At 37.8% G+C, this 27,500-nt stretch overlaps 1 protein-coding gene across 1 annotated transcript; it reads right to left on the bottom strand.

Annotated features, from left to right (window-relative positions):
• Positions 1-1,080: 1,080 nt before the first annotated feature.
• LOC144977677 (heme-binding protein 2-like) lies at positions 1,081-9,571 on the bottom strand. The gene is made up of 5 exons (XM_078923118.1): positions 9,263-9,571; positions 8,763-8,880; positions 7,647-7,776; positions 6,215-6,392; positions 1,081-2,501 (listed from the first exon to the last, which is right to left on the bottom strand). Exons 1-5 carry the CDS (start codon positions 9,376-9,378, stop codon positions 2,324-2,326), a joined length of 720 nt encoding a protein of 239 aa, XP_078779244.1. The 5' UTR covers positions 9,379-9,571; the 3' UTR covers positions 1,081-2,323.
• Between the last annotated feature and the right edge of the window lie 17,929 nt (positions 9,572-27,500).

Below are 27,500 nucleotides of genomic sequence, written 5' to 3'. Positions count from 1 at the left end.
GGTGGCTTTTCGGTGAGGCTTCTTTTGTTTTAGGAATCATAGTCAAATCATGTGTGTGGGAATTTTTCATAGTTGTGTGTGTGTGTGTGTGTGGGGGGGGGGGGGGGGGTATCAAATCATGAAGTCACTGTGAGAGCTTTATTGTTTGTTGTTTTTAAGGTTTTTACGGCGCTTGCAACACATTAAGGTCATATCAGCGCCAGTAAAAAAGGAAGAAAATGGGATAGTAAAAAGCTCTAGAATTACAATTAAAGCACAAAAGAAAAGGTAAGACAAAGGGGAATTGGTTCAAATAGGGACAGATGTAGATTCCAAGAGCACACCGTCAAAGTACTTAGTTTGAGATCACCTAAATGTCTCATCCAGACACAAGCACAGGTCCCAACTAAGAGGAATACACTCAAATGTTTACCAATCATATAATAGAATATGTAAACTAAACATAATACAATGCATAACAGAGAGATGGTTTACAAGGAAAAATATATTATCTCCCAAAACTATAACTATACATTCAACTGTTTCCCTCCCAGCCAAGGAACTCCGGCAAGGATCAGAACAAAACTACGTAATCTCATTCCAAGACAACGACAGGAAACAATTGGAAAACGGGTAGTGGGGGATAGAAGACACAGCATGTACCTCCCTGCCCACCGTGAGAGCTTTAAAACTGTTGAGTTTGTGCATATTCCACTGTGACTTCACGATCAGCTGAAAAACAGTAGGAAAACAGACATAGGGGGATAGAAGACCCAGTAAGAGCCTCCCTCCCTGCCCACTATGGGAGGCCAGGAGCCCCACCCAGTCCTTCACAGCCATTAGATCCATAAATCCGGAGTTCAAACCCAGTTTCTACAGCGTGAAATGGACAATAGGTATTGCTTGCTACCTTTTGGACAGGTCGCTGGTCTATCACAAAGTACATACTTTATTCAGATCTACTAAAAACCAGCAAACCAATCTTGTCTTGACTCGAGATCAATCTCAGTCCCTTTACAGGTGAAGCGAATGCTCTATCAACTGAGCTATCTGGACCTGGACCTTATATTTTTTTTTTTTTTAAGAATTAAGAAAAAGTCATTTTTAAGCAACAATATTTTAATATAAAAAAAAACATAAAAAATGTTAACAAAATGTTAATTCATCATATCAGCTGTTTTACCTCCAGACATCTGTTTATCAGACCAGAAAAAGTTTTTTGGTTGTTTTATTTTTTGGTTGTTTTTAAGGGTTTTACGGCGCTTGCAACACATGTAGGTCATATCAGCGCCAGTAAAAAGGAAGAAAATTGGATAGTAAAAGTTTTAGAATTATAATTAAAGCACCCAATAGGAAAAAGATAAAGGGGAATTTGTTCAGATAGGAAACAGGTGTAGATTCCAAGAGCACACTATCAGAGTACTTAGTTTGTGATCACCTCAATGTCTCATTCTGACACAAACACAGATCCCCACAAAGAGGAGAGAAAGTGAACTTTGGAGTTTTGAAGAATTGTGGGATCATCCACTTGTCCTCAATACCGAACAATTAATCTTCATTACCTATCAGGACCTACGCACAGCATTTAAAAATTATAAATGGAATGTGAACTTTAAGTATATAAAAAAATGAAAACATGTTTTACTTCATCCACCCCACCAAACAGCTGTCTCGTGATCAAATCTTCTACTTTTAGTCAAACACCACCCTCCTATATTAATATATTATCTAATCTCCTTTTCAAAATGTTAAATAAAGAACAAGCACCATAGTTGTATATTACACAAAAGGATTTAAAAATTGCTACCAGTGTCCATGACAACGTGTTGATGATCATGTGTAATTTTACAACAATTTCTCATTTTATGTCATCTATGAATAGAAAGACTTGGACATTTAAATAGAACATTTAACTCACTCAATCCTAGAGATTTTTCCTACTTTTCAAAATTGGAAAAAATGTATCAAAAATCAGAATGTACATAGACAGTTTTATTCAACTAACATTAACATGTAAAAACTAAAAACATTAACTTTGATTCCACGCCTATAATTTGTCTCATAAAAATGTAATAAATAGGCATGGGGTAAAAGAAACCCCGGGTAAGCTACGGATATAGTCGGTGTTAGGGTTGAGTGAGTTAATGAATTTACCATGCTCAATGCGCTTCTCATTTATTTTCCCAGTAGACAATATGGAATCATGTTTCTATTTCTTACAGCGCTAGTCGTCTGTTGAACCAAGAATCTTAATTTTTAACTACAAAATCAATTTTTAACATCTGAGTCACCAGCACATAATACCAATGACAGGTGGTGGGTCACATTTTATAAACTGGGTGGACTACTTGGTAGCCATGAACCAGATCTCGTTGTGTCTGAAGAGCAGACGGAACGGGCTGTCGTAACCAGCTGTGTAGAAGTAGCTAGAGTCAAATTTCTGCTTGTCCTTCAAGAGAGCTTTGCCCAGTTTTTCAGCTTGCTTGAGCCAGTCTGGTTCGTGCTCAATACCAGGGAAAGAGCTGGCAAGATTTAGAGAAGAATAACATTTTTGTTAAAAACAGAGAAATCATAAATCGTAAATAATATCATTAAACAAAATACAATGCAAATATTGAAGCTTGAAGCTCGAAGAAATAAATAAACAAAGTCAAATAATGGAAGCTTCAATTTTAATGACAAAGAAATATGACACAAAGACATTTCGCGTTTCCCCTTAATCAGCAATTTTGTTTGTTTTTAAGGGTTTTACAGCACTTGCAATATATTAAAGCAATACCAGTGACAGTAAAAAGGAAGAAAATGGGAAAGTAAAAAGTTCTAGAATTACAGTTAAAGCACCCAAGAAAAAGTAAGACAAAGGGGGAATTGGTTCAAATAGGAAACAGATGTAGATTCCAAGAGCACACAATCAAAGTACTTAGTTTGAGATCACCTAAATGTCTCATCCAGACACAAGCACAGGTCCCCACTGTCCCCACTAAGAGTAACACACTCAAATGTTTACAAATCATATATTGTGTAAAACAAAAATAATACAGTGCATAACAGAGAGATGATTTACAAGACAAAAAATTGTCATCTCCCAAAACTTTAACAACACATTTGACTGTTTCCCTCCCAGCTAGAGTATCCGGCCAGGGCCAGGTCAAAACCAAGTAATACTATCTGGAATTTAGTTGCGTATTTATGTCTTTATTGTTTTTGTGTTGTTTGCTGAAGAAGGGGTTTGAGCCCGAAACGTTCTGTGTTTGGTATTTAGTTCTTTTTTGAAGCATGTTATCTCATTCCAAGACAAGACAGAAAGCATGTTGGAAAACAGAAAAAGGGGTATAGAGAACATGTAAGTGCCTCCCTGCCCATTATGGGAGGTCAGGAACCCACCAGTGATATAGGGGGATAGAAGACACAGTAAGTGCCTCCCTGCCCATTATGGGAGGTCAGGAACCCCACCAGTGATATAGGGTATAGAAGACACAGTAAGTGCCTCCCTGCCAGCTATGGGAGGTCAGGAACCCCATCCAGTGATATAGGGGTATAGAAGACACAGTAAGTGCCTCCCTGCCACAATGGGAGGTCAGGAACCCCACCAGTGATATAGGGGTATAGAAGACACAGTAAGTGCCTCCTGCCCACTATGGGAGGTCAGGAACCCCACCCAGTGATATAGGGGTATAGAAGACACAGTAAGTGCCTCCCTGCCCACTATGGGAGGTCAGGAACCCCCCCCAGTGATATAGGGGGATAGAAGACAAAGTAAGTGCCTCCCTGCCCATTATGGGAGGTCAGGAACCCACCCAGTGATATAGGGGTATAGAAGACCAGTAAGTGCCTCCCTGCCCATATGGGAGGTCAGGAACCCCACCAGTGATATAGGGGGATAGAAGACACAGTAAGTGCCTCCCTGCCCATTATGGGAGGTCAGGAACCCCACCCAGTGATATAGGGGGATAGAAGACACAGTAAGTGCCTCCCTGCCCACTATGGGAGGTCAGGAACCCCACCAGTGATATAGGGGTATAGAAGACACAGTAAGTGCCTCCCTGCCCACTATGGGAGGTCAGGAACCCCACCCAGTGATATAGGGGTATAGAAGACACAGTAAGTGCCTCCCTGCCCATTATGGGAGGTCAGGAACCCCACCAGTGATATAGGGGTATAGAAGACACAGTAAGTGCCTCCCTGCCCATTATGGGAGGTCAGGAACCCCACCCAGTGATATAGGGGTATAGAAGACACAGTAAGTGCCTCCCTGCCCATTATGGGAGGTCAGGAACCCCACCCAGTGATATAGGGGGATAGAAGACACAGTAAGTGCCTCCCTGCCCATTATGGGAGGTCAGGAACCCCACCCAGTGATATAGGGGTATAGAAGACACAGTAAGTGCCTCCCTGCCCATTATGGGAGGTCAGGAACCCCACCCAGTGATATAGGGGTATAGAAGACACAGTAAGTGCCTCCCTGCCCATTATGGGAGGTCAGGAACCCACCCAGTGATATAGGGGGATAGAAGACACAGTAAGTGCCTCCCTGCCCATTATGGGAGGTCAGGAACCCCACCCAGTGATATAGGGGTATAGAAGACACAGTAAGTGCCTCCCTGCCCACTATGGGAGGTCAGGAACCCCACCCAGTGATATAGGGGGATAGAAGACACAGTAAGTGCCTCCCTGCCCATTATGGGAGGTCAGGAACCCCACCAGTGATATAGGGGGATAGAAGACACAGTAAGTGCCTCCCTGCCCATTATGGGAGGTCAGGAACCCCACCCAGTGATATAGGGGTATAGAAGACACAGTAAGTGCCTCCCTGCCCATTATGGGAGGTCAGGAACCCCACCCAGTGATATAGGGGTATAGAAGACACAGTAAGTGCCTCCCTGCCCATATGGGAGGTCAGGAACCCCACCCAGTGATATAGGGGGATAGAAGACACAGTAAGTGCCTCCCTGCCCATTATGGGAGGTCAGGAACCCCACCCAGTGATATAGGGGTATAGAAGACACAGTAAGTGCCTCCCTGCCCACTATGGGAGGTCAGGAACCCCACCCAGTGATATAGGGGGATAGAAGACACAGTAAGTGCCTCCCTGCCCACTATGGGAGGTCAGAAACCCCACCCAGTGATATAGGGGGATAGAAGACACAGTAAGTGCCTCCCTGCCCACTATGGGAGGTCAGGAACCCTATCCACTCTTTGTCAACAAAACACAATGAATGAAACACGACAGACGATTGAGAGATGAGAGGATGGCGTTGCTAATACCAATGTTTCAAGCAATAGGCTTCAACACTCGTGATGTCACTACCCTCGTAATGACGCATAGTAACTTAGTAACTGGTTCTAAACAATCAGTAAAAATGGCGGACGGACACCCTTGTGAAATACTTCTCCGACGAGTATAAAACAGTATCCAGAGGACAAAAACACTATAAATCTGATTATGTCTTGACTTCTATATATTCTGATCATCTGACATGTGAAAAAGTTCTAGCCAGCATGAAGAATAAAAAGTACTGATTTTCTTTGTTTAGAACCAAGCTGCTGGTTTCTAGGCGGACGTGACATCAGACTATTGAATCTTATTGCTGTTTTCCATTTCATGCACCAAAAGCCTGGATAAACTCTGGCTGTGAAGGAACAACTACTATAGTCACAGTCTCTATAGCACTCAGGTGTAAAATGAGTACCTGGTAAGTATCTGCATTTGTCTCTCTATTGATGCTATGCCTTTAGGTAAAATACTCCAACAGCCACACTAAGCATACCAACATACAAAATTATGTGTAACTTTTAACGTTTATAGTTTGATTGATAGAAATTAGTGAGAACTGAACAGCTAACTGGCTGTTAAAAAAAAACAATAACAAAGGGCTGAGCAACGTCAACCCGTTCCATCTATAGATAAAATTTGTAAGAGTGATTTATATTTTAAAGTTCGCTGCCAGCTTGAAACCCCTTGGTGTTTTGAGAACATTTTATAAATGTTGCTGCTCGAAGCTTGAAGAAATAAATAACAAAAAATGTAAGCTTCAATTTAATAAAAACGAAAACAGATAATGTGGACATTTCAAGTTTCCCCCTTTATCAACAATACAGGATGAATGAAACGCTACAAACGAAAGAGATAGTTATGCAGAAACCAGAATAACATAGGATTCATATGTCCTGAGGCTAAAAAATAACTACTTTTGATCTCTAAAAATAAAACGTAAGAAGTCCATTCATTCCTTACCTTACAAAAACTTTTTGCTTGGGCATCTGTGACAAGAAAACGGCCTTGTCGCTCGGGGCTGGAGGCGAGTCGACTTTGGGTGCGATGAAGAAGGACATGGTGAAGTTGCTTTTACAGGCAGGACCTTGCCCTGGGATGACTCTGGTCGTGACAGGGGCTGTCATGGCGATTTTCTCTTCTAAAAAGATCAAAAGAATGATATTGTGTTATCTCACCGAATAATAAATTACAAAATACAAATAAATTATTATCATCACACCTCTATCTTTTTTAATTTGTCTATCATTTCCACTGTGATGTAAGCATGTGTTACAAATCTCACACTCATGAGGTGAAGTCGTATGTGCAGGCGATAGCAGAAATATTCTTAGTTGACATTTTCGATTAAATTCCATTGTTTTGCCTTAATTTTAACGAATTCTCTGTTTTATAAACGGTGTTGGATGAGAATGAGTGTAATAATAAGATTAAATCAGATTTATGGGTTCCAAACATTCATTATAGAGTTTTTGGCCTTCATTGGAAATTTGGACCGAGGGGAAGCCCGACCTTGGGCTTTTTCCAGGGTTACAAAATATACTAAAATATTCTGAAAAAAAAAAAAAAAGGACTGGTGTCTATTTGATACAGTAGAGCAGTTTGAGATCAGTCAAAAGTCTCATCCAGACACCAACAACACAGGATCCCAATAAGGAATACACCCAAATGTTTACAAAATACAATTGAAATAAAAAAGTATAATATTACATAAAAGACTGTTGCTTTACGAGGCTATGTTACAAAAAGGTATCACAATGTATTTGGTTCTTGTTAGCGTTTTTCATTTTTTTAAATTGAACAAAAGAGAAGTAACTGACCAGATGACCAGAGGTACGATTAATAGGGTTAATACGCTCAATTCCATTAACACTATATTATGTTTACTATGTGGTCTCATGGAATGACCTTCAGATCGGAAGGTCCTGAGTTCGAGTCCCAACTCTGAGCAGCGCATAGATGTCCTTGGAAAAGACTCTTTAATCACATTCTCTCACTGTACTCGGGTGTAAAAGGAGTACCTGGCCCTTAACAGGGTTGTGTTTGTCGGAAAAAATTGTAAAATCGGCTAACAGGCGTCGTGTCTCGTCTTAGTCTTGCTATTGGATAGGGACCCCTTGTAAAGTGCTTTGAATACGCTTAGCTCAAGTTTTTACATTTAAAATAACCGTTGAGAAGTTTATTTTCCTGCCAGTATTCTTTTACCCTTTTTTTCCCCCTTCGATGTAAGCATTGTTCACAGTTAACATAAAATAAAATAAAAAAGTTTAGGTTTATTCTCCCAATGAAATGTAAACTTACTTTTCTCATTCTTTCCTTCAAAGAAAAGCAGTAAAATGTTCACAGGTAACAAAACAACTTAGAAAGCTTATCTGCCAATGAAATTTTAACTTACTTTTCTCGTTGTTTCCTTCGATGTAGGCAAACAGTCTCATGAACATCATCCCAGAAGCAGCATCGTAATTCATATTCAACTGTTGAGTCGACACCCATCTGCTCGAATCGTATTCCCTCACCTCGTAGTCCTAGGATGAGAATCAATGCAAATGGCCCTTACAAAATCTATTTCATTTTACTATTTTTTTAAATGATAGCTGTTACACATTACATTAATAATGACACATGATGTAAATGGGACAGCTTGGCTATGGGGCTATGGCCTTTGTTTCTTACCCAAAAGGTACAGAGTTCGACTACCCGCCTCGTTGTAAGCAAGTCACTTCACCCTAGCTCACTTTGCAGCGCTGCACTGAGGCTGACGCCTTGGTTATTCCAGTCTTCCCTTGGAATAGACCCTAAAGACAAATTTCCCATTGGGGATAAAATTAAGTTTGTTCACAAGAAGCCGTCCAACCCGACTGAACTCAATGAAGTCAACATAAAAAGTTAAATGGCATGGACAAAGTTTTGTAAATCAAACTTATAAATTCAAAGCAAAAAGTATTAAACAAAAATTAATATAACAGATTTTTTAAAAATAACAATATACCAAACACGGAACGTTTCGGGCTCAAAACCTTTCTTCAGCCAACAACAAGAAAATATAAAGACATAAATACATTACTATGTTCCAGATCGATGACAGAGAAATTTATGTGTTTAGAGCCCGAAACGTTCTGTGTTTGGTATTGTGTTCTATTTTTTTAAGCTGTTATATTAACAGTCCACAGCTTCTAGCTGCTTAGTATCACTTTTGACGTGTAAATTCAAAGCACTGAACTTGCTGGATTCAAGCAAACTCTCAAGAGAAGAAAAAAAACCGTGCCAGAGTCTGAACATGTCGAAATCCAACGCTCACTGGAGGTATTGCAGAACATTATTCACTACGCGGCATTTCTCTATAGCATGGAGAATAGAACTATTTTCCTATGGAAGCAAATCTTCTGTCATTTATTGGTAAGTGATTAACTCCACTTTCATATTTATATAGATAGATTCTGTAGCTGCAGCCAAACGAAAACTAAGCCCGCCGATAAGACTAAGACTTCACCACTAGATTATTATAACATACCTCTGTTTTGCTGACAACTTTGTATGCCGGGCAGTCCAAACCATGGCAGAAACGTGGATTTTCGGGCATCTCCCTCCGATCATTGAGATTTACTTTTAGCACTTGAGAGAGAACACCCTGTTGAATGTGGGGAAAAAACAAAAATTCCTGACTTGCAAATGGCTGAGCCCAATCCTAACTCTACAAGAGATCATTTTTATTTTATTTTTCATTCTTTTTAAAACTGAGATTGTCTAATTTCATATTAACAAATCTATTCTGGATTGAAGAAAAGTTTAGTTTTGTGGCTTTGTTTAAATTGAAATGGTATATTTATACATGCATGATTAACATTAAGACTTAGCAAGCGGAAAATCCCCGCCGTTGAATGTAGACAGGCCTTGCCTCGACTTTAGAAACTGCCAGGCTTTGTAAACACTCTAGGCACTGAATATATATCAACAAATGTTTTAGTTAATCTAATTTAGGAAAGGAAAAAAAATAAGCTTGGATATTCTTACCCTGCTTTTGAAACTGTTTGTATTGGTTTGTTCAGTTCAAATGCCGGAATACGAAGAGCACCGATTGTTGACATAAAAATAAGTGTCACTATTGATGATCCTAATAAAAGCTTCATTTTCACTACTGAGATGTCACAAGAAGTTCCGAATTCTTTCAAATAAAGACCGGTAGACTTTTCAGCACGTAAATGTAAAAATGATAGCGAAGTTACCAGCTGATCTTATTTTATATTAACCCTGAGCGCGGTTACATAAAACTAAAAATAAAGTAATGTCACGCTTTGAAGACCTTAGCACTTAGCAGACACAACAGCTTACATAAGTTTATCACAGACGGGTCAAGAGAGCTGGCAGATAATTCTTCACTAAGACGTCAATGTACAATACTTATCCCCAAAAAAATGGTATACGACTAACTATAACACAGTTATAAAATATTCTTGATTGATAAAGCATAATTGATATTTGTGAATTAATTATGCTTGCATGTTTAAAAAATTGAATAAGTGACTCGGGTAAAAATAAATTAAAAATAATAGAATATTAAATCAGCAGTTTTGGTACAAAAAAAGCCAAACTGGGAATCGATTCGTTGCTGCCCATGTCAACAACTGTTTAGCCCCGCCCCTTTATGTTTTCCGGGACGTGCATGCGAACTTTGTGATAAGACGAGCTTTAAAAAACAAATTATATAATTTAAGACAGATTAAATCTGATAACGATAGCATTGACTGACCCTCTAAGGAGATAATACAAAGAAGCGAGGACTCTACCAACTGAACTACCGAGGCCCCCAATTTGTACCGTGTGTAGAATGTAGAATCTCAAAGCACCTGTCAATGTTATTTGTATCAATCAAGTCCATGATCCTCTATTTTGATTGTGTTGTGTACCTATGTGTGTTTATTCGAGCCTCGATCGGCGCATTGTTGAGTCTTTGGAAAAGACTATTTACTCATAATCTCTCACCGTACTCAGGTGTAAAATGAGTACCGGCCGTTAACATTGTTGTCTCTGAAAAATAATTGTAATATCGCCTAACAGGCTTCATGTCTCGTCTTACCTGTTGGCCAGGGGCGCGTTGTATAGCGCTTTTAGCAAGCTCAGTGGATTTTGCGCTACATAAAAGCTCAACTTTTAATTTATTTTTATTGTATGTTTGTTCATAATTATATCTTTGTGCCCGTGTTAGTGTGTAGATACATTTACGTGATGTCCGAGTGAGTGTCTGTCGTTTGTTTGTTTATCTGTGTTTTTGTGTATACGTTTATATGTGTGGTTGTCTGCTTCTGTTTCAATGGGTTTTTTTATGTATGCGACATGTTTCTGTGTTTGTGTCTATGCGTATTTGTGACGGGTTGTCCATGCTTGTTGAAGTGTGTAATTATCTTATATCGTAGTAATTAAACGTCTCGTGACTGTCAGATGACCAGGCCTGCCAACACCTACAAAAAAAAATTCGTAAACCCAACTTTAATTTATTTTTTTTACCACGCATTTTGTGCTAGCCTTGCATCAGAGTATTCATTTTGTATGAGAAATTTTTGGGTTTTTTAAAAAATTAATAATAATAATAATAATAATAATAAATAAATGAAAATTCGTTTACAGACGTGGCATGCATAAAATTTATAAAGATAAAGTTAACATATTTCACTTTGTAACATTAATATATATATATATATATATATATATATATATATATATATATATATATATATATATATATATATATATATATGAAGAAAATCAGTTCGATCCGTCAGTATATTGCAATTGGAACATGTAAAACATTGGTTGTTTCCCTCATTTTTTCGAAACTAGATTATTGTAACTCGCTGCTTGTCAACTTGCCTCAGGCTTCTATTAAACAATTACAACTACTTTAAAACAGTGCAGCAAGATTAGTTATGGCAAAAAAAATTTGATCATGCAACCCCTTTGTTGGCCCCTTCCACTGGTTGCCCATTGAAAAGCGCACATATTACAAAGCAGCGTGTCTTGTTTATAAGTGTTTGACTGGTATAGGACCGGCATATCTCACAGATCACGTGGTCATGTGTAAATTTGAAAATTACACTATAAGATCATGTAATGACCAAACGAAAATTTCGGAAAAAAGATCAAGAACAAAATTTGGTGATAGATCGTTTTCTTGTTTCGGCCCCAAGATTTGGAATGAACTACCACGTGGTCTGAGGGAGTGCAAGTCTTTACCTACTTTTAAAAAGAATCTCAAGACACATTTTTACTCTATTTGTTTTTCTTGACTCTATATGAATCCTTGATTTGGCTATGAATTATTATTGTTGTTATTATTTTTTTTCACTTAAAATTGATATTTATATTGTAAAGTGCCCAGAGCTTGTGTTTTACACGAGAATGAGCGCTATATAAATGTGTATTATTATTATTATTATTATTATTATTATTATTATTATTATTATTATTATTATATATATATATATATATATATATATAAATTGTAAAACAAAAACCATGAAATAATAGTGCTCAACTTTAGTATAAAAGGAGCTATTTATAAACATTTGAAATATAATTAAGATAGTTTGACTCCCTGATGAGAGCAACGCTCGACAACAACGTTGTAGAAGTCAAACTATCTTAATTATATTTCAAATGTTTATATATATATATTCAGAAAAGTGAGTGGAGCAGGCACTTATGTTGGTAACAACAAGATATGAAGTGAATAGAAAAGTGCCAGAAGACAATAGAGAATAAAAATTTTTCGCGGCGGTGGTGGGTTTGAACCTGCGACCTTATTGGTACGACAACTCCGCCTGGCAGGTGAGAGCGTGGCTCTACCGTGTGAGCTATCCACGAACACAACAAAAAATTTTTATTCTCTATTGTCTTCTGGCACTTTTCTATTCACTTCATATCTTGTTGTTACCAACATAAGTGCCTGCTCCACTCACTTTTCTGAATTAAAAATTCACCCCATACACCGGAGCATACTCAATGTCTCAATCGTTTCTATGTTATATGTTTGTGTTGAGAATATTGGCTATTAAGCTTAACTGCTGGTCAAAATTATTCGCGATGGTGGTGTACGAACGAATCGGCGGTCTCAAGAAGTGGGTGAGAGAGGGATCTAGTAATGACTTTGAGTTTGAAACGAATATTTTTGTGTTCGTGGATAGCTCACACGGTAGAGCCACGCTCTCACCTGCCAGGCGGAGTTGTCGTACCAATAAGGTCGCAGGTTCAAACCCCACCACCGCCGCGAAAAATTTTTATTCTCTATTGTCTTCTGGCACTTTTCTATTCACTTCATATCTTGTTATATATATATATATTATATATATATATATATATATATATATATATATATATATATATATATATATATATATTGAACCGTGTTGGATACAAATATAGTACGAAAAGTGCTCGACATGTAGCAATGGAGCGAATTATTATTGTAATATTTACAACAATGTTGGAGTATATATATATATATTACAAAGTGAAATATTATTATGGTTATGTTTGTATGCGTGTATGTGTATGTGTGTGTTTATGTGTGTGTGTGTGTGTGTGCTTGTTCGTGTGTATATTCCTCTCGCCAGTGGATTGTCCGAGCTTGTCAACGTGCTGTATTTAATATGTTTATATAAAATGTCTCGTGACCGTCACGAGATATCCGAACTGCCAACCAGGACGATACTGTCGTATTCCCACGATCATTTTCATACAACTACGTAACTACAAATTTTATAAAAATAATGTGCTCTATATATTCATCTAAAAAAAAAAAAATGAAAATTAGTTTACAGACGTGGCATGCTAAAAATGTATAAAGATAAAGTTAAGAATTTATGGTAACAATGACAATGTATATATATATATATATTATATATATATATATATATATATATATATATATATATATATATATATATATATATATATCAAATAGGGCTTTAGTAAAGCTGCCCTTGATATATATATATATATATATATATATATATATATATATATATATATAGAGGAGAGAGAGAGAGAGAGAGAGAGAGAGAGAGAGAGAGAGAGAGAGAGAGAGCTGGAGAGGTTCTGGTAATCGCTGGCAGGTGATGGAAAGACTGCCCAACGACAGAAGAGGATGGAAAAGTTTCATCGGAGGTCCATACTATACCCACTGTCGGATGAGGACTGGAGAAGAAAGAAGAAGACGGTTGGTTAAATCCCTAGAATTTGCAATAAAATAATTTTAAAAATAAGAAATAAATAAAAAGGAAAAAGAAATGAGACCTAATTACGTTTACATGTGTTCGACAATCTCAAAACGGTATTTAATCGTGGTGGTTTATGCTGAAGAAGATACGGACATTTTTAAACTCATGGCTGAAGCAAACCGGATGTCTGAGATTGCAAGAAAAGATAATGGCCTGATGATTGAAGAGCTGTGTGAACATGAAGGGCAGGCTTGGGGGGACCTGCAGATCTGACGTTAAAAGTGCGGCTATGTGGTCTAGTGGTATCACACTTGCTTTCGGATCGGAAGGTCCTGGGTTCGAGACTCGCTCGGCGCATAGTTAAGTACTTAGAAAAGGCTATTTACTTACATTCTCTCACCGTATAACTCAGTTGTAGAATGAGTACGTGGCCGTTAACAGCATTGTCTCTGTCCGAAAAAAAAATTTGTAATATCGCCTAACAGGCGTCATGTCCCGTCCTACATGTTAAGTGTTGCTGTTGGTCAGGGACCCCTTGTAAAGCGCTTTGAGCACGTTGAGTGGATATTGCGCTATATAAAAGTTCAATTATAGTAGGGCTGGATTGGGCGGGCACACATTTGGCAAGCCAGCAACTAGCGTTACGTTCCGTGTTTGGTATTTTGTTCTTGCTGGAAGCTGTTCCATTCATTCATTTTTGTTTATTAGTCTTTATAAGTTTACACATAGATTTCTGTGTTGGTTTTATTCATCAAGCGGTGGGACAGTGGGTATTTTACTTAGACACGTACCACCGATAGTAAAACCTGTGTAATTTGCTGTCTACCATCCCTGGTATTGTTTATATTATGTAGACTGTCAGAGTTTTTTCTTCCTTTTTTTTTAAATTTCTTTTTTTTTTCTTTTCTTTTTTTCAATATTTATTCAATTTTTGAATTTTATTGAATAATAAAAAAAAAAAGACAGAATTTATGAAGGACAACAGAGAAAGCCGGATAAGACAAGGAACGAGATAAAAAAAAAAGGTTTGCTCAGAATAGAAGTGGATGGAAACTGTTTGTATGTGTTGTCTATACCCTGACCCAGGGTTAAAAAAGCAATGATGATGATGATGATTCATGATCATTCAATTATCTCTCCCCCCCCCCCCCTTTCCACCTTTCCCCTACCCTCTCTCTCTCTCTCTCTCTCTCTCTCTCTCTCTCTCTCTCTCTCTCTCTCTCTCCTCCTCCTCCTCCTCCTCCTCCAAAAAAATAAATAAATAGATAAATAAATAAATAAATAAACAAAAATCTCCCAGTAGGCGTCAATGGCTTGTCCCTGCTTGCCCAAATATCTTATAAGTTACAAAAATGTCTCGCGACTTCCATAAGACCAGACCTGTCAACAACCACGAAAATCTCTTGGCGTTACGATTCAGGTTATTCCGCTATGTGACTACGAAGGACGTGTTTCGTTTTGGTTGTCATGTTGGGACATAAAAGTTAGTTTCCATGGCAAAATTTGAATGTGGTTGAAGCGTTATCAAATTAAATTTTGTTGAGTGCAAATGACTTTTCTTTTTATACTGAATGCTATTCATTAGTTATTCTTCTTTTTCGAAATTCCAAATTAGAGGATAAAGGAGGAAAAGAGAAAGAGAGAAGAAGAAGAAGAAGAAGAAGAAGAAGAAGAAGAAGAAGAAGAAGAAGAAGAAGAAGAAGAAGAAGAAGAAGTACAAAATGACTCTTAAGAGACGGCTAGTACTGTATGAAATGGAAATGTGTTTCCATATGACCTGCTGGAGAAATAAATGAAAAATCGTGAAACGAATTAAGCATGGTAAAACAGTGGAATTGCGCTGTAATTAATGTTCAAATTTATTTATATTTACTTTTAACACACACACACACAGAGAGAGAGAGAGAGAGAGAGAGAGAGAGATGATGATGATGATGATGATGATGATGATGATGATGATGATGATGATGATGGTGATGATGATGATTTATGATGATGATGATTGATTGATTAGGAGGAGGAGGAAAGGAGGGGGAGAGAGTATTGAGATGACACGTTGTCAGTCTGCATAATAATTATTATTCTTTTTAATATTGATATTAATTATGGGTCTATCAAAATTCTTTGAGCTTGTGCTGTCGTGTTTTGTGTTGACATAAAAAATTCTCAAACATTATCAACTATCGCCATTTATCATGAATTAAACATTTGGCATAGTTAAATTTATTTGAAAGATTGATTTTATATATAGACAAGATTTACTATCAGTTCGGCTTGTCTGTTTAGTTTTTCATAATAATAAATTGCCCAAAAATCTAAACCTAGCAGGACTACAAATGCTACAGTACAATGAATGCCATTTCCACTCGCTACCATCCTGCTACCGACACGCCCCCTTCCCTCCCCCTCCTTCCACCTCCTACACACGAACCAAGCTTATTTACAAGCCGGAAGCTAAGAAATCTTTGAACTTATCCGTTACTGTTTGTTTGTTTGTTTTTAATGGTTTTACGGCGCTTGCAATACATTTAGGTCATATCAGCGCCAGTCAATATAAGAAAAGTGATAGTAAAAAGTTTTAGAAATACAATTTAAGCACCCAAGATTAAGGAAGACAAAGGAGAAATTGTTCAAATAGGAAACAGATGTAGATTCCAAGAGCACACTATCAACGTATTTAGTTTAAGTCTCATCCCGACACAAGCACGGGCCCCCACGAAGAATAATACACCCAAATGTTAACAAATCATATATCATGCGTAAACAAAACATAATAATATAATGCATAACAAGAGATGATTTACAAGGAAAGAAAATTTCATCTCCCAAAATTAACTATATTGTTTCCCTCCCAGCTATATTATTATTATTATTATTATTATTATTATTATCATCATCATCATCATCATCATCATCATCATCATCATCATCATCATCATCATCATCATCATCATCATCATCATCATCATCATCATCATCATCATTATTAATATTATTATTATTATTATTATTATTATTATTATTATTATTATTATTATATTATTATTATTATTATTATTATTATTATTATTATTATTATTATTATTATTATTATTATTTTATTATTATTATCATCATCATCATCATCACCATCATCATTTTTATCATTATCATCATCGGGGTCTGAATAAATCAGAATATCAATTGCCACCCCCCTATGATTTCAATTAAAGTTTTTTTAAGATCAGCCCACACAGAATATACTTTGTACAATCAAACTTGACATCTGTTAACGTGTCATTATTAATGCTAGATTTGAATCGCCTGGGGGCGGGTCGGCGTGGCGTGTAATATGAACTGGCCTTCAAAAGCCAAATTACATCTTGTCTTATACAATCAAAATCTGCTTGCTCAGCGTCATGAATATTTCTTTTTAAAACGTTTTTATCTAATTCAAGGTCTTATTCAAATCTATCTATATATATATATATATATATATATATATATATATATATATATATATATATATATATATATATATATATATATATATATATATATAAATTATAAAACAAAAACCATGAAATAATAGTGCTCAACTTTAGTATAAAAGGAGCTATTTATAAACATTTGAAATATAATTAAGATAGTTTGACTTCTACAACGTTGTTATCGAGCGTTGCTCTCATCAGGAAGTGGAAGTGAAAGTAGATTGTTGTGTTTTCGTATTTTTATAGATTCGTGTTTATGGAGGTTCGTAATTACATAAAAGGTGTTTGTTTCTATGTCTGCATGAGGAAGTTAGTTCGTTTCTTCTGTTGAGTGTTGCTATGTTCGGTTTAGTGATGATGAAGAATTTTTCTTCCAAGCAAAGGTTGCAAATCTTAGAAGAGGGGGAGTACGACTGTGCTCTGGAGATGATTTTCCATGTGATGCTGTGTTGTATGCTTTTTTCTTTAAGGTTCCAAATGTGTTCGCTTAGTGTAGTAGAATGTCGTTTGTGTATGTTTCTGAAGGAAGATGTATGCAGGTTGTATCTGGTTTTGAATGGACACTCGGTGAGGCCAATGTATGTTTCTTGTTTTGGTGTGTCTGGTCGTGTTACTGTGGCTTGATAAATTACGTTTTGAGTCAGGCAATTGCCGTTTAGTGGGCATGTTGTCTGGGTCCTACAGTTGCATTTTTTTCTCTAGGTTGTTGCTGGGCTGATCTGGCTGTGATAGTTTTCGGTTATTGTTGGATGAAATAATGTTTTGTATGTTTGGCATGCAGGTGTATCCTATTTTGATGGTGTTTTTGTTCAAGACTGGGTGTAGAACGTGACCGGGAGGGAAGCATTTTTGTAGTAGATTGAAGAATTTGTTACCGATAGAAGTTGTCACATTCTTGCTGTAGGGTGGGTTGAACCATGTTATGTGTCGTTTTCTTTGTCGTTTTTTTTTTGTTGGGGTGGTAATGGTCTCTTCCTCATATTCTAGTTTGTAGTTATATCCACTTTTTTGTAGTGCGTTTGTGTACGGTGGGATTGCATCGTTGAATATGTTGTTGTTTGTAGAGTTGTTAGATAGTCGTTTGTTAATGCTCTCGGGGATGTTTTTTATTATAGATGGGGGATGATTACTGTGTCTATAAACGTACAATGGGATGTTGTTCGGTTTTGAAAATGGTTGATAGGTGCCGTCGTTTAGGTTGATGGTTATGTCCAGGAAGTCGAATGTTTTTTTGTTGGCATCGATTGTAATTTTCAGATTGTTGTCCTGGAAGATTTTGCATATTTTTTTCTTTATTAATTCTGTCTGTCTCGGTGTTTTATTGCACAATGCGAGTCCGTCGTCCCTGTATAGTCCAATGTTTATATCGAGATTTTGCATTTGAGAAAGTAGATATAGTCCGACGAGCTCGCATGTTTCTGCTCCATCGTAGCTCCCCACGGTGACATCAAAGTTTGTGATTTTTTTGTCCATGCTGTTCCATTATTGTAAAGTGATGTATTCTTCGAGTGCAGGATAATATGTATTTCTTCTTCGGTGATGTTGTCGAAGGTTTTTGCGAACTGTAGTGCTTTGAGGAGTAGGGTTTTGGTGATTGAAGGGTAGAAATTACAGATGTCAAAGGTGATTGCGTTGTGTCGTTGTTTGTTTTCTGTGTTTCTGTACCAGTTGATAACTTCAGCGGTGTTTCTCCATTGGTTGAATTTGGTTTTCTTGACGATTTGGTGTTGATTCTGTCTAAAATCTGTTTACTAATTTTTCCGATTTGTGATTTACATGGGTTTATGAGACGGCATTGTACGTTGTTCCGAAAGTTTGGTTTATGGTCTTTGATAGTGATGAAGGCGTTAGATTTTGCTGTGGTGTCTATTCTGTCACTTAGCTGTAGGTTTTCGGCGATGCTTTTGTCTTCTGCTGTAATGTCAGGTGTCGTAGATGGTGTTTGTTTCTTGTACTCTGCTTGTATATTTTTCTCAAGTAAATGTGTGTATTCTTTAGGGGTAAGCTTGTAGAAGTTTGTGGTTTTGTCAGCGGCGACGTAAACATTGGAGTCTTGATGTATTGATCGTATGTCTTGTTGTAGTTTGTTTTGGAAGGTGTCGTTGATTTGTCTGAATTTTATGTTTCGGATGATATCTGTCATTCTATCCTCGAATTCTCGTAGTTCAGGTATGGATGGGGCTGGTCTGGTAGATCTAAATCCAAAAGTTTCTTTATTTTTAACCGTTTGGTCAGGGTTTAGGTAGAAAAAAGCTCGCCATCTGGTGTTTCTTATAACTTTACTTTGTTATTGTTTTTGCCATCCACTTTATGAGTAATTCCCACTAAACTATATTATCCAGACTATAAAAGTTCAAGGTTAAACATAGTTTTGTGTGTTGGTCCGTTCTACTTCCGGATGGTAATGTCGTGAGTTTTTTAGCCAAGGCCAAGCGCATAGCATCTGTAGGAGAGAAACATGGAGTCAAAACAAAGTCCCAGAACATGAACTGTAGATCTTCATCAACTTTTGTCTCCAACAAATTCTGACCATCATATTAGAAACATTTAAAAACTTGAGATTTTATATTGCACAATATCCACTAAACGTGCTCAAGGCTCTTTACAAGGGGTCCTTGACCAACAACATGTAGAACGGGGCATGAAGCCTGTTAGGCTATATTGCATTTTTTTTCCGACAGAGACAACGCTGTTAACGGTCATGTTCTCATTTAACACATGAGTACGGTGAGTAAGGAGCCTTTTCCAAGGACTCAACTATGCGCCGAGCGAGGCTCGAACCCAGGACTTTCCGATTCGAAAGCGAGTGTCATACCACTAGACCACATAGCCGCACATATGGGAAGATAAGATCTCAAATGATACCGGTTATTGGGAATGATGTAAACAGGTGCCGACCACATTTTCAATAAAGAATCAAGTACGTCATTTTAATGCGACTCATTTTTTAAGGCAACGTAACAAATAAAGTAAGGTCGTGGGTTCGAACCCCCATCGCCGCCGCGAAATTTTTATTCTCGATTGTTTTAAGGCACTTTCCTACTCACTTCATTTCTTGTTGTTATCAAATAAAGGGACATTACTCCTTCACGAGGACTGACTTGTACATAATATATCCGGGGTTTCCCCCCTTGAATAACAATGAGACCGCAGACTTTTTTGACAAATAATGGACATTGTACTTATTTTCAGATAATTATTCCGTGATGGCCGAACGGAGGCCTTGTCTAGTCTTGTCATGAAGTCACTTCCAAGATAATTGCGACTGTGAGTGACACTGTGGTGAGAACAAATGGACGTGCCAAGGCTTTTATTTGGATTTTATCCATTTCTCTGTCAAATTCAATTTGGTCGTTAATTTTTTCAAACAATAGATAGTTCGAAGATGACGTCACTCGGGTATTTGTTATTGTTTTTTTGCCATCCGCTTTATGAGTAATGCTCACTGAACTGTATTAACCTGACTATAAACGTTCATGGATACACACAGTTTTGTGTGTTGGTCCGTTATACTTCCGGATGGCAATGTTGTGAGCTACTTAGCCAAGCGCATACTATCTATATTTCAGGCAGAGAATTCCATATTCGGATCGTGCTAGGAGAAAACGAGTTGAGATGAGAATTGGATTCAGTAGTCTGATGTCACGCCGCCCGGCAACGGCGGCCATCTTGGTTCTAAACAAAGAAAATCATTACTTTTTATTCTTCATGCTGGCTAGAAATTTTCATATGCCTTGTGATCAGAATGTGTAAAAGTCAAAACATGATCAATTTTTTTCCCTCTGGATACGCTTTTATACTCGCCGGAGAAATATTTCATACTGTGTCCGCCATTGTTCCGATAGTTTAGAGCCAGTGTTACTAAGTTACCATGCGTCATTAGGAAGGAAGTGACGTTATGACTTGAAGAGTATTAACTCGTGACCCCTGCGGTCAGCCCCTGGTATGACCGCTGTTTTATTTTGTTTGGGATTAGAAGATCAACGGGAGCGACCTATAGATAGTATGCGCTTGGCTAAGAATCTCACAACATTGCCATCCGGAAGTATAACAGACCAAAACACAAAACTATGTGTAACCTTGAACTTTTATAGTCTGGTTAATACAGTTTAGTGAGAATTACTCATAAACGTGGATGGCAAAAAAAAAAAAAAAAACCAATACCAAGCACCCGAGTGACGTCAACTTCATTCTATCTCTATTCATGTTTTCGTCCAACCTAGTCATCGATCACATGATTTGTTGCTGTACAACGATTGGACATTTTTCAATGTATCTAAACAAGTTGCTTTATTTATGGAAGTTGTAAACATACCCATGAGTCATGCTGAACAAAATGTAAAATTGTAACGTTAGATATTTCTCAAACAGTGAACACTTTTCACTATGTGGGTCAATTTGCAATGTGACCAATGCCCTTGAGCACATGGAAAAGTAGAATAGATCATCCCCATTGGGATCAGTATTTTTCTTGGTATTTTTCTTCCAAAATAGATAGTATGCGCTTGGCTAAGAAGCTCAAAACATTGCTATCCGGAAGTATAACTGACCAACACACAAAACTATGTGTCTGATTAATATAGTTTAGTGAGAATTACTCATAAACGCATGTGGCTAAAAACAATAACAAAGACTCGAGTGAATTCAAGATCGTTCTGTCTATATAGATAGTATGCGCTTGGCTCAGAAGCTCATAACATTGCCATCCGGAAGTATGACGGACCAAGTCACAAAACTGTGTGTATCCGTGAACGTTTATAGTCGTGTTAACACAGTTTAGTGAGCATTACTCATAAACGCGGATTGCAAAAAACAATAACAAAGACCTGAGTGACGTCATCTTTGAACTATATATACGTGCTATGCATATGACATATATCTGATATCTAACATGTACGATGCCACCCAGTCATAAGATTTTGCCGCTTCGGTGGATTCTTTTATCCTTTGAATTAGATCCCTCCATCAATCGTATTTAAAAAGTTGGCCAGAAAACTCGTCCTTCAAATATCGATCGATTTAAATGACCTTCATCTTGGCAAAAAACGCTCAAACCTGGGTCTCACAAAGTCTTTAATAAAGTCCCAGGTTTGAGAGTTTTTGCCAAGATGAGGGTCATTTAAATCTATCGATATTTGAAGGACGAGTTTTCTGGCCAAATTTTTGAATATGGGTTTTTTCAGAGGATGGCAGTTAACTGGTTAATGATCAAATTATATCAAGGATGTTATCGACAGTTACTGGCCCTTTGTGTTAAAATGGCCGTCCATTTGGTAGGTCCGACGTATACATATATGCAGGTCTGACATGCGAACCTATTTATGGGCATAATTTAACATTGTTGTAATGGACAATAATAGGGAATGAGATTAGCGAAAGAGTAGTGTCCCTTGATTGGACGTCACCCAAAGTCTGTGACGTCACCGGCGGAAAAGTTATTAGAGAGAGAACGTCATGTTGGTTGTGCGCATGCGTCTCTCGTCCTCGCTTGCCAACATGACGTTCTCTCTATATTAACGTTTCCGCCGGTGACGTCACAGACTATGGGTGACGTCCAATCAAGGGACGCAACTCTTCAGCTAATCTCATTCCCTATTTGCGTCATTTTTTGAGATTCCATTACAATAATGAGCCCATAAGGAATTATTGGATTATCAGACCTGTAAATAAGTGCACGTCGGGTAGACTGAAATTGCTGTGTTTTCTATCCCAATAAAACAAAACTAATTAACTGTTTAACCATGACCCCGGCGCGAATGTCCCAAGAATGCCTCATACCAACTATTGATTAAAACCAAACAGAAGGTACAGTGGAATCCGCATAGAGTCAACACTCAATGTTTTATTGATTTGATTTCATAATTCATTTCTGGCATCGACAGGGGCTTTTGGCTTTTGATGATCTGGACATCAAAAAATCTATTAATGGCATCCACACACAACTTTGTATTATATAAAGACCCGAGTGACTTTTATATATATATATATATATATATATATATATATATATATATATATATATATATATATATATATATATATATATCCATTTATCTCAAAACGGTATTACGTCGGGGTGACTGGGTTTTTTGTTTTGTTTTAAATTTTATCTTGATAAAGTATCATTGTAGTACAAACCAAGGGGTCTTGGTAGCTCAGTTGGTAGAGCACTCACTTCACAATCAAAGGGACCGAGATCCAGAAGTCGAGATTTGTTTTCTGACTTACCCTCCCCCTCCCCCCGTCCCGTCCACCCAGCAATGATTGGGTAGCTGGGTCTGCTAGATCTGGCAGAAAGTACTTTGTGATAGACTGATTGACGTCCTATCCAAAGGGTAGCAAGCGGTATAAACTCCAGCTCCATTGGTCTATCGGCTCTGAAGGAAGGACAAACCATTAGGTGCTGCTACTGCCAAAATTAGACACTATCAATAACGCACACGATAATATTATAATAAAATGGTGGTCAGGAGGCACTGTTCGGGTAACCAGGCATGTACTAAGGTTGGCTGTAGTTTCGATCCATACTCCTGTGTTTATTTAGTACAAAAAACTGTTTTCTCCTTTAGGCCGGCAGCAGTTCCTTACAGTTATTAAATATTCATGATGAGTAAACAGAAAATCCGTTTAACTCGATATTTTGGGTATTGGCAGCAGTTGTCAATAAATGGACTGCCGCTCGTAATGATGTGTACACGTCACGAGTTTTAGCGGAAGTGTTCGATGACGTCAACTATGTCTGCATTACTGTAAACCTGTACATTATTTTACTTCTCACGAATTAGAAATAATCTTTTGAGAAACAAGAAATGAAGTGAGTAGGAAAGTGCCAGAAGACCAAGGTGGAGTTGTCGTACCACTAAGGTCGCAGGTTCGAGCCCTCCATCGCCAGTCGCGAAATTTTTATTCTCTATTATCTTCCGTCACTTTCCTACTCACTTCATTTCTTGTTATCATCAACATAAGTACCTGCTCCACTCACTCTTTTAAGACATGAATTTATCAATTACTATTAATGAAATACTTTTTCGCCGATTTATAAAAAATCGAAGACGCATTGCTAAACGCAATTAGAAAATGATAAATCATAATTAGGTATTAAAACTGGTCAAAAATGAATCTGAAAAAAAAGATAAATTTATACAATACCAGATAAAAAGGTTGTTTACAGTATACAGTCTTGTTAATTCTTCGGTCACTTACCTACCAATAGGTCTTAGAGTACTCACCAACAATTCGGTTTGTACTAGGAATTCCTGCAGGCCGCCATTTGACTGATGTAACTAATAGAGAGCAGGCACTGGTATATATATTTTTCATTGCTTTGTCTGGCGCTGATTCCTACACAGCCTATTCTGACCTTCAAGTGTTGGCACGTCATGGATTCTTCCTCAATCCCCCGTGTTAGAATTGTCTGCGATTCTCTTTATTTGTGGAGTTGATTGTTTCGGCTGAGAGGCAAGTAATAATAATAATGATAATAATAATAATAATAATAATAATAATAATAATAATAATAATAATATATAATAATAATAATAATAATAATAATAATAATAATAATAATGATAATAATAATAATGAAAAGAAGAAGAAGAAGAAGAAGAAGAAGAAGAAGAAGAAGAAGAAGAAGAAGAAGAGGAAGAAGAAGAAGAAGAATGATAATTTTAATAATAATAATAACAAAAACAATAATAATAATAATAATAATAATAATAATAATAATAATAATAATAATAATAATAATAATAATAATAATAATGACGATAATGATGATGATGATGATGATGATAATGATAATGATGATAATGATGATGTTGATGATGATGATGATAGTGATAATGATGATGATGATGATGATAATGATGATGTTGATGATGATGATGATAATGATGATGATGATGATTATGATAATGATGATGATAATGATGATAATGATGATGTTGATGATGATAATGATGATGATGATGATGATGATGATAATGATAATGATGATGATAATGATGATAATGATGATGATGATAATGATAATCATGATGTTTATGATGATGATGATGATGATGATGTTGATGATGATGATAACAATTATGATTAATAGTTCAGTTCTATTACCACTTTGTACCATGATTATAATGGTTCCCGTCAAAGATACTGAGATTCTCATACCTACGTTTCCGTGTGTTCCAGGCCCATCCCCATCATCAACACCATTTCAAACACCAACATGACCCTAACTGAACACTCCCCCGCCGTCCTCTTCATCTTCTGGCTTGGCGTGTTCCTGGCCCAGCTATCTGTATGTCCGGTCAACAGCCGGCTAATTTCCTCATCCAACGGAGAATGGTCCATCAAGGGAGGCTGTGCAGAGCCGGCGCCTGTCCCAAACTCCTACAGGTCTGTCGACGAATCAACTGTATCGTACACATGCGCACCGGGATCTGTTTTGGAAAGCGGGAATCTAGTCGTCCGTTGCGACCCAACCAATGGGAGTTACAGAGACCCCTCTGCCCCTACGTGTAGCGTTGACTGCGGAACTCCGCTAAATTGGAGCTTCGCGGAGCTTGAGGATAAACAATACAATAGTAGTGATTTTTATGGCGGGAAAAATGTTCTGTATTCTTGTAACTGGAAGGAGTCGTGGCATAGTTTCAATGGCCTAGCGACGTGCAAGGAAGATTTTGGGTGGTTGCTCAACCATCCCCAATGCGATGAGGAAAAAAACTTTGCGGATGAGATGGATTATGTTACGGGTGATGGAGTTGTGACTAAAGACGGTGATTGTATATGGGTTCACAACAATGCGTCCAATCCGGAAATCGGCTTGGTGATGAAGAATCCACCCCACCTCATTAATGTAAACTCTGTCAATTTTACAATGGATAGTTCCAGAAATAACAGTTGGTTAAGTCATGTGTACGTGGAATTTCAACGAAACGGAAGTTTTGTACATAAAAAGAACGTGTCGTCTTCCGTTGATGTGAAAACATTGGCTTACACTCCCGTTTACAAAAGAGGAATTAACGCAATTTATCTTGAGACGAAATCGGCATCGTCCATAGGAATTTGCAATGCTGTCGTAAAGGGTCGCACGTATGAAGGCGGTTGTGGAAGACCAATTCCCCCCTTTAAGACCCAGCTCAAAGAGGATTTTGTATCGTTGGAATATGAACCGGATTACAAGGTATATCTGAGATGTGACAAAGGGTTTAATTATGTAGGAGGAAAGCCGTATTTGTCATGTGGATACTACAGGAAGTGGGATGAGCCAAGGAATTTTATGGAATGCACAGACAGAAAAAATCATGCGATTGGCAAGCAATACTCAGTTAATATGACCGCTATATCCGATGGTTTTGGATATATCGAGTCGCAGTTGATATTAAGCGGTGAATTTGAACAGAATTCTATCGAGGCATTGGGTACATTCGTCACTATTCCAAATTACGCGGCCATCGTAGATTTAAAAGTCAAGATAGGTGACTATATAAATGTAGAACGAATAACTTTCGAATTGTCAAGAGGGCAAGAACTGGTTTCGGTGAAAGTTTTCTCCGATTCAAGTGACGCGGTAGGGAAATTGTGTTACGAAGATGACGAATTGAAGTACGCAAATAACCATACGTTTATCTGTCAAACATATCCTCGTGCCAACAGTGTTGAAATTATAATCGACGCAAGTGAAGATTACAACGAATGGAATATAAATTACCTGGCCATCATTGGTCAAGACAGCCAGGACCAAAATCCAGCTTTAGAATGCTATTATGAGGAATTTGGAACGGACTACAAAGGGTTTAAAAACACGAGCATCACTGGTCAGGCATGTCTTCCTTGGGTTCAATTCCCCACCTATGACCTCGACCACTTTCCGGATTATGTTCTCGAAAATGAAAACAACTTCTGTCGCAACCCAGACCCGGATAAGGCCAGCAATCCGTTTTGTGAAACAGTAGACGGCCGCATGCCTTGCTCAGTTCCGCCTTGTGAGAAAATCTGCTCCAAGACAATGCGAGGGGACGACTACTTGGGCAATGTTCATTCAACGGAAACGGATGTGGATTGTGTGAGATGGAACGATAACAACCGTCCATTTGTCAGGGATTCTCAATTCCCCGACGGGTCCGCTGATGACGCTCTATACTTTTGTCGGAACCCGGGACTTTCTCAGAGCAAACCCTGGTGTTATATTTCGGATGACTCCCTCCAAATGGAGCATTGCACCATTCCGCGTTGCCCAGAGTCCGACTTCGAAAATCTTGAAGGTGAGCAATGGGAATATTATAACATAACGGAGGTATTTGAAATAGAAGCGACATATTACCTTTTAAGATGTTTTGTTTACGATTGGACGTCCGGGCAAACGGGTAAATCCGCTTGGCTTGATGTCGATGAGGACATGATCACAGATGCCTGTACGCTAGTGGGTTCCGGTGCTGTGATTCAGTCAGTCTGTGTGGTACAAAGAGTATCAAGTGAAGTCTTAACGTGGCGCAACTGGGGAATGATTTGTCCCAACATCCCGACCACGACAACAGCCTCTACAACGACGGTGACTACTACTCCTCC

The sequence above is a fragment of the Berghia stephanieae genome, chromosome 7 (assembly GCF_034508935.2).
Source record: "Berghia stephanieae isolate SIO BIC M18660-M18661 chromosome 7, UCSD_Bste_1.3, whole genome shotgun sequence".
Classification (NCBI taxonomy): Eukaryota; Metazoa; Mollusca; class Gastropoda; order Nudibranchia; family Aeolidiidae; genus Berghia; species Berghia stephanieae.
The sequence above is the reverse complement of the archived record's forward strand: the minus strand, read 5'-3'. Positions and strand labels throughout refer to the sequence as shown.

Coding starts and splice junctions, on each gene's coding strand:
- LOC144977677 (XM_078923118.1), bottom strand. CDS start 9,378: ATGAAGCTTTTATTAGGATCATCAATAGTGACACTTATTTTTATGTCA. Junction 8,881..9,262: donor CAAACAGTTTCAAAAGCAGG/GTAAGAATATCC, acceptor CCACATTCAACA/GGGTGTTCTCTCTCAAGTGC. Junction 7,777..8,762: donor AAGTTGTCAGCAAAACAGAG/GTATGTTATAAT, acceptor TTCTCATCCTAG/GACTACGAGGTGAGGGAATA.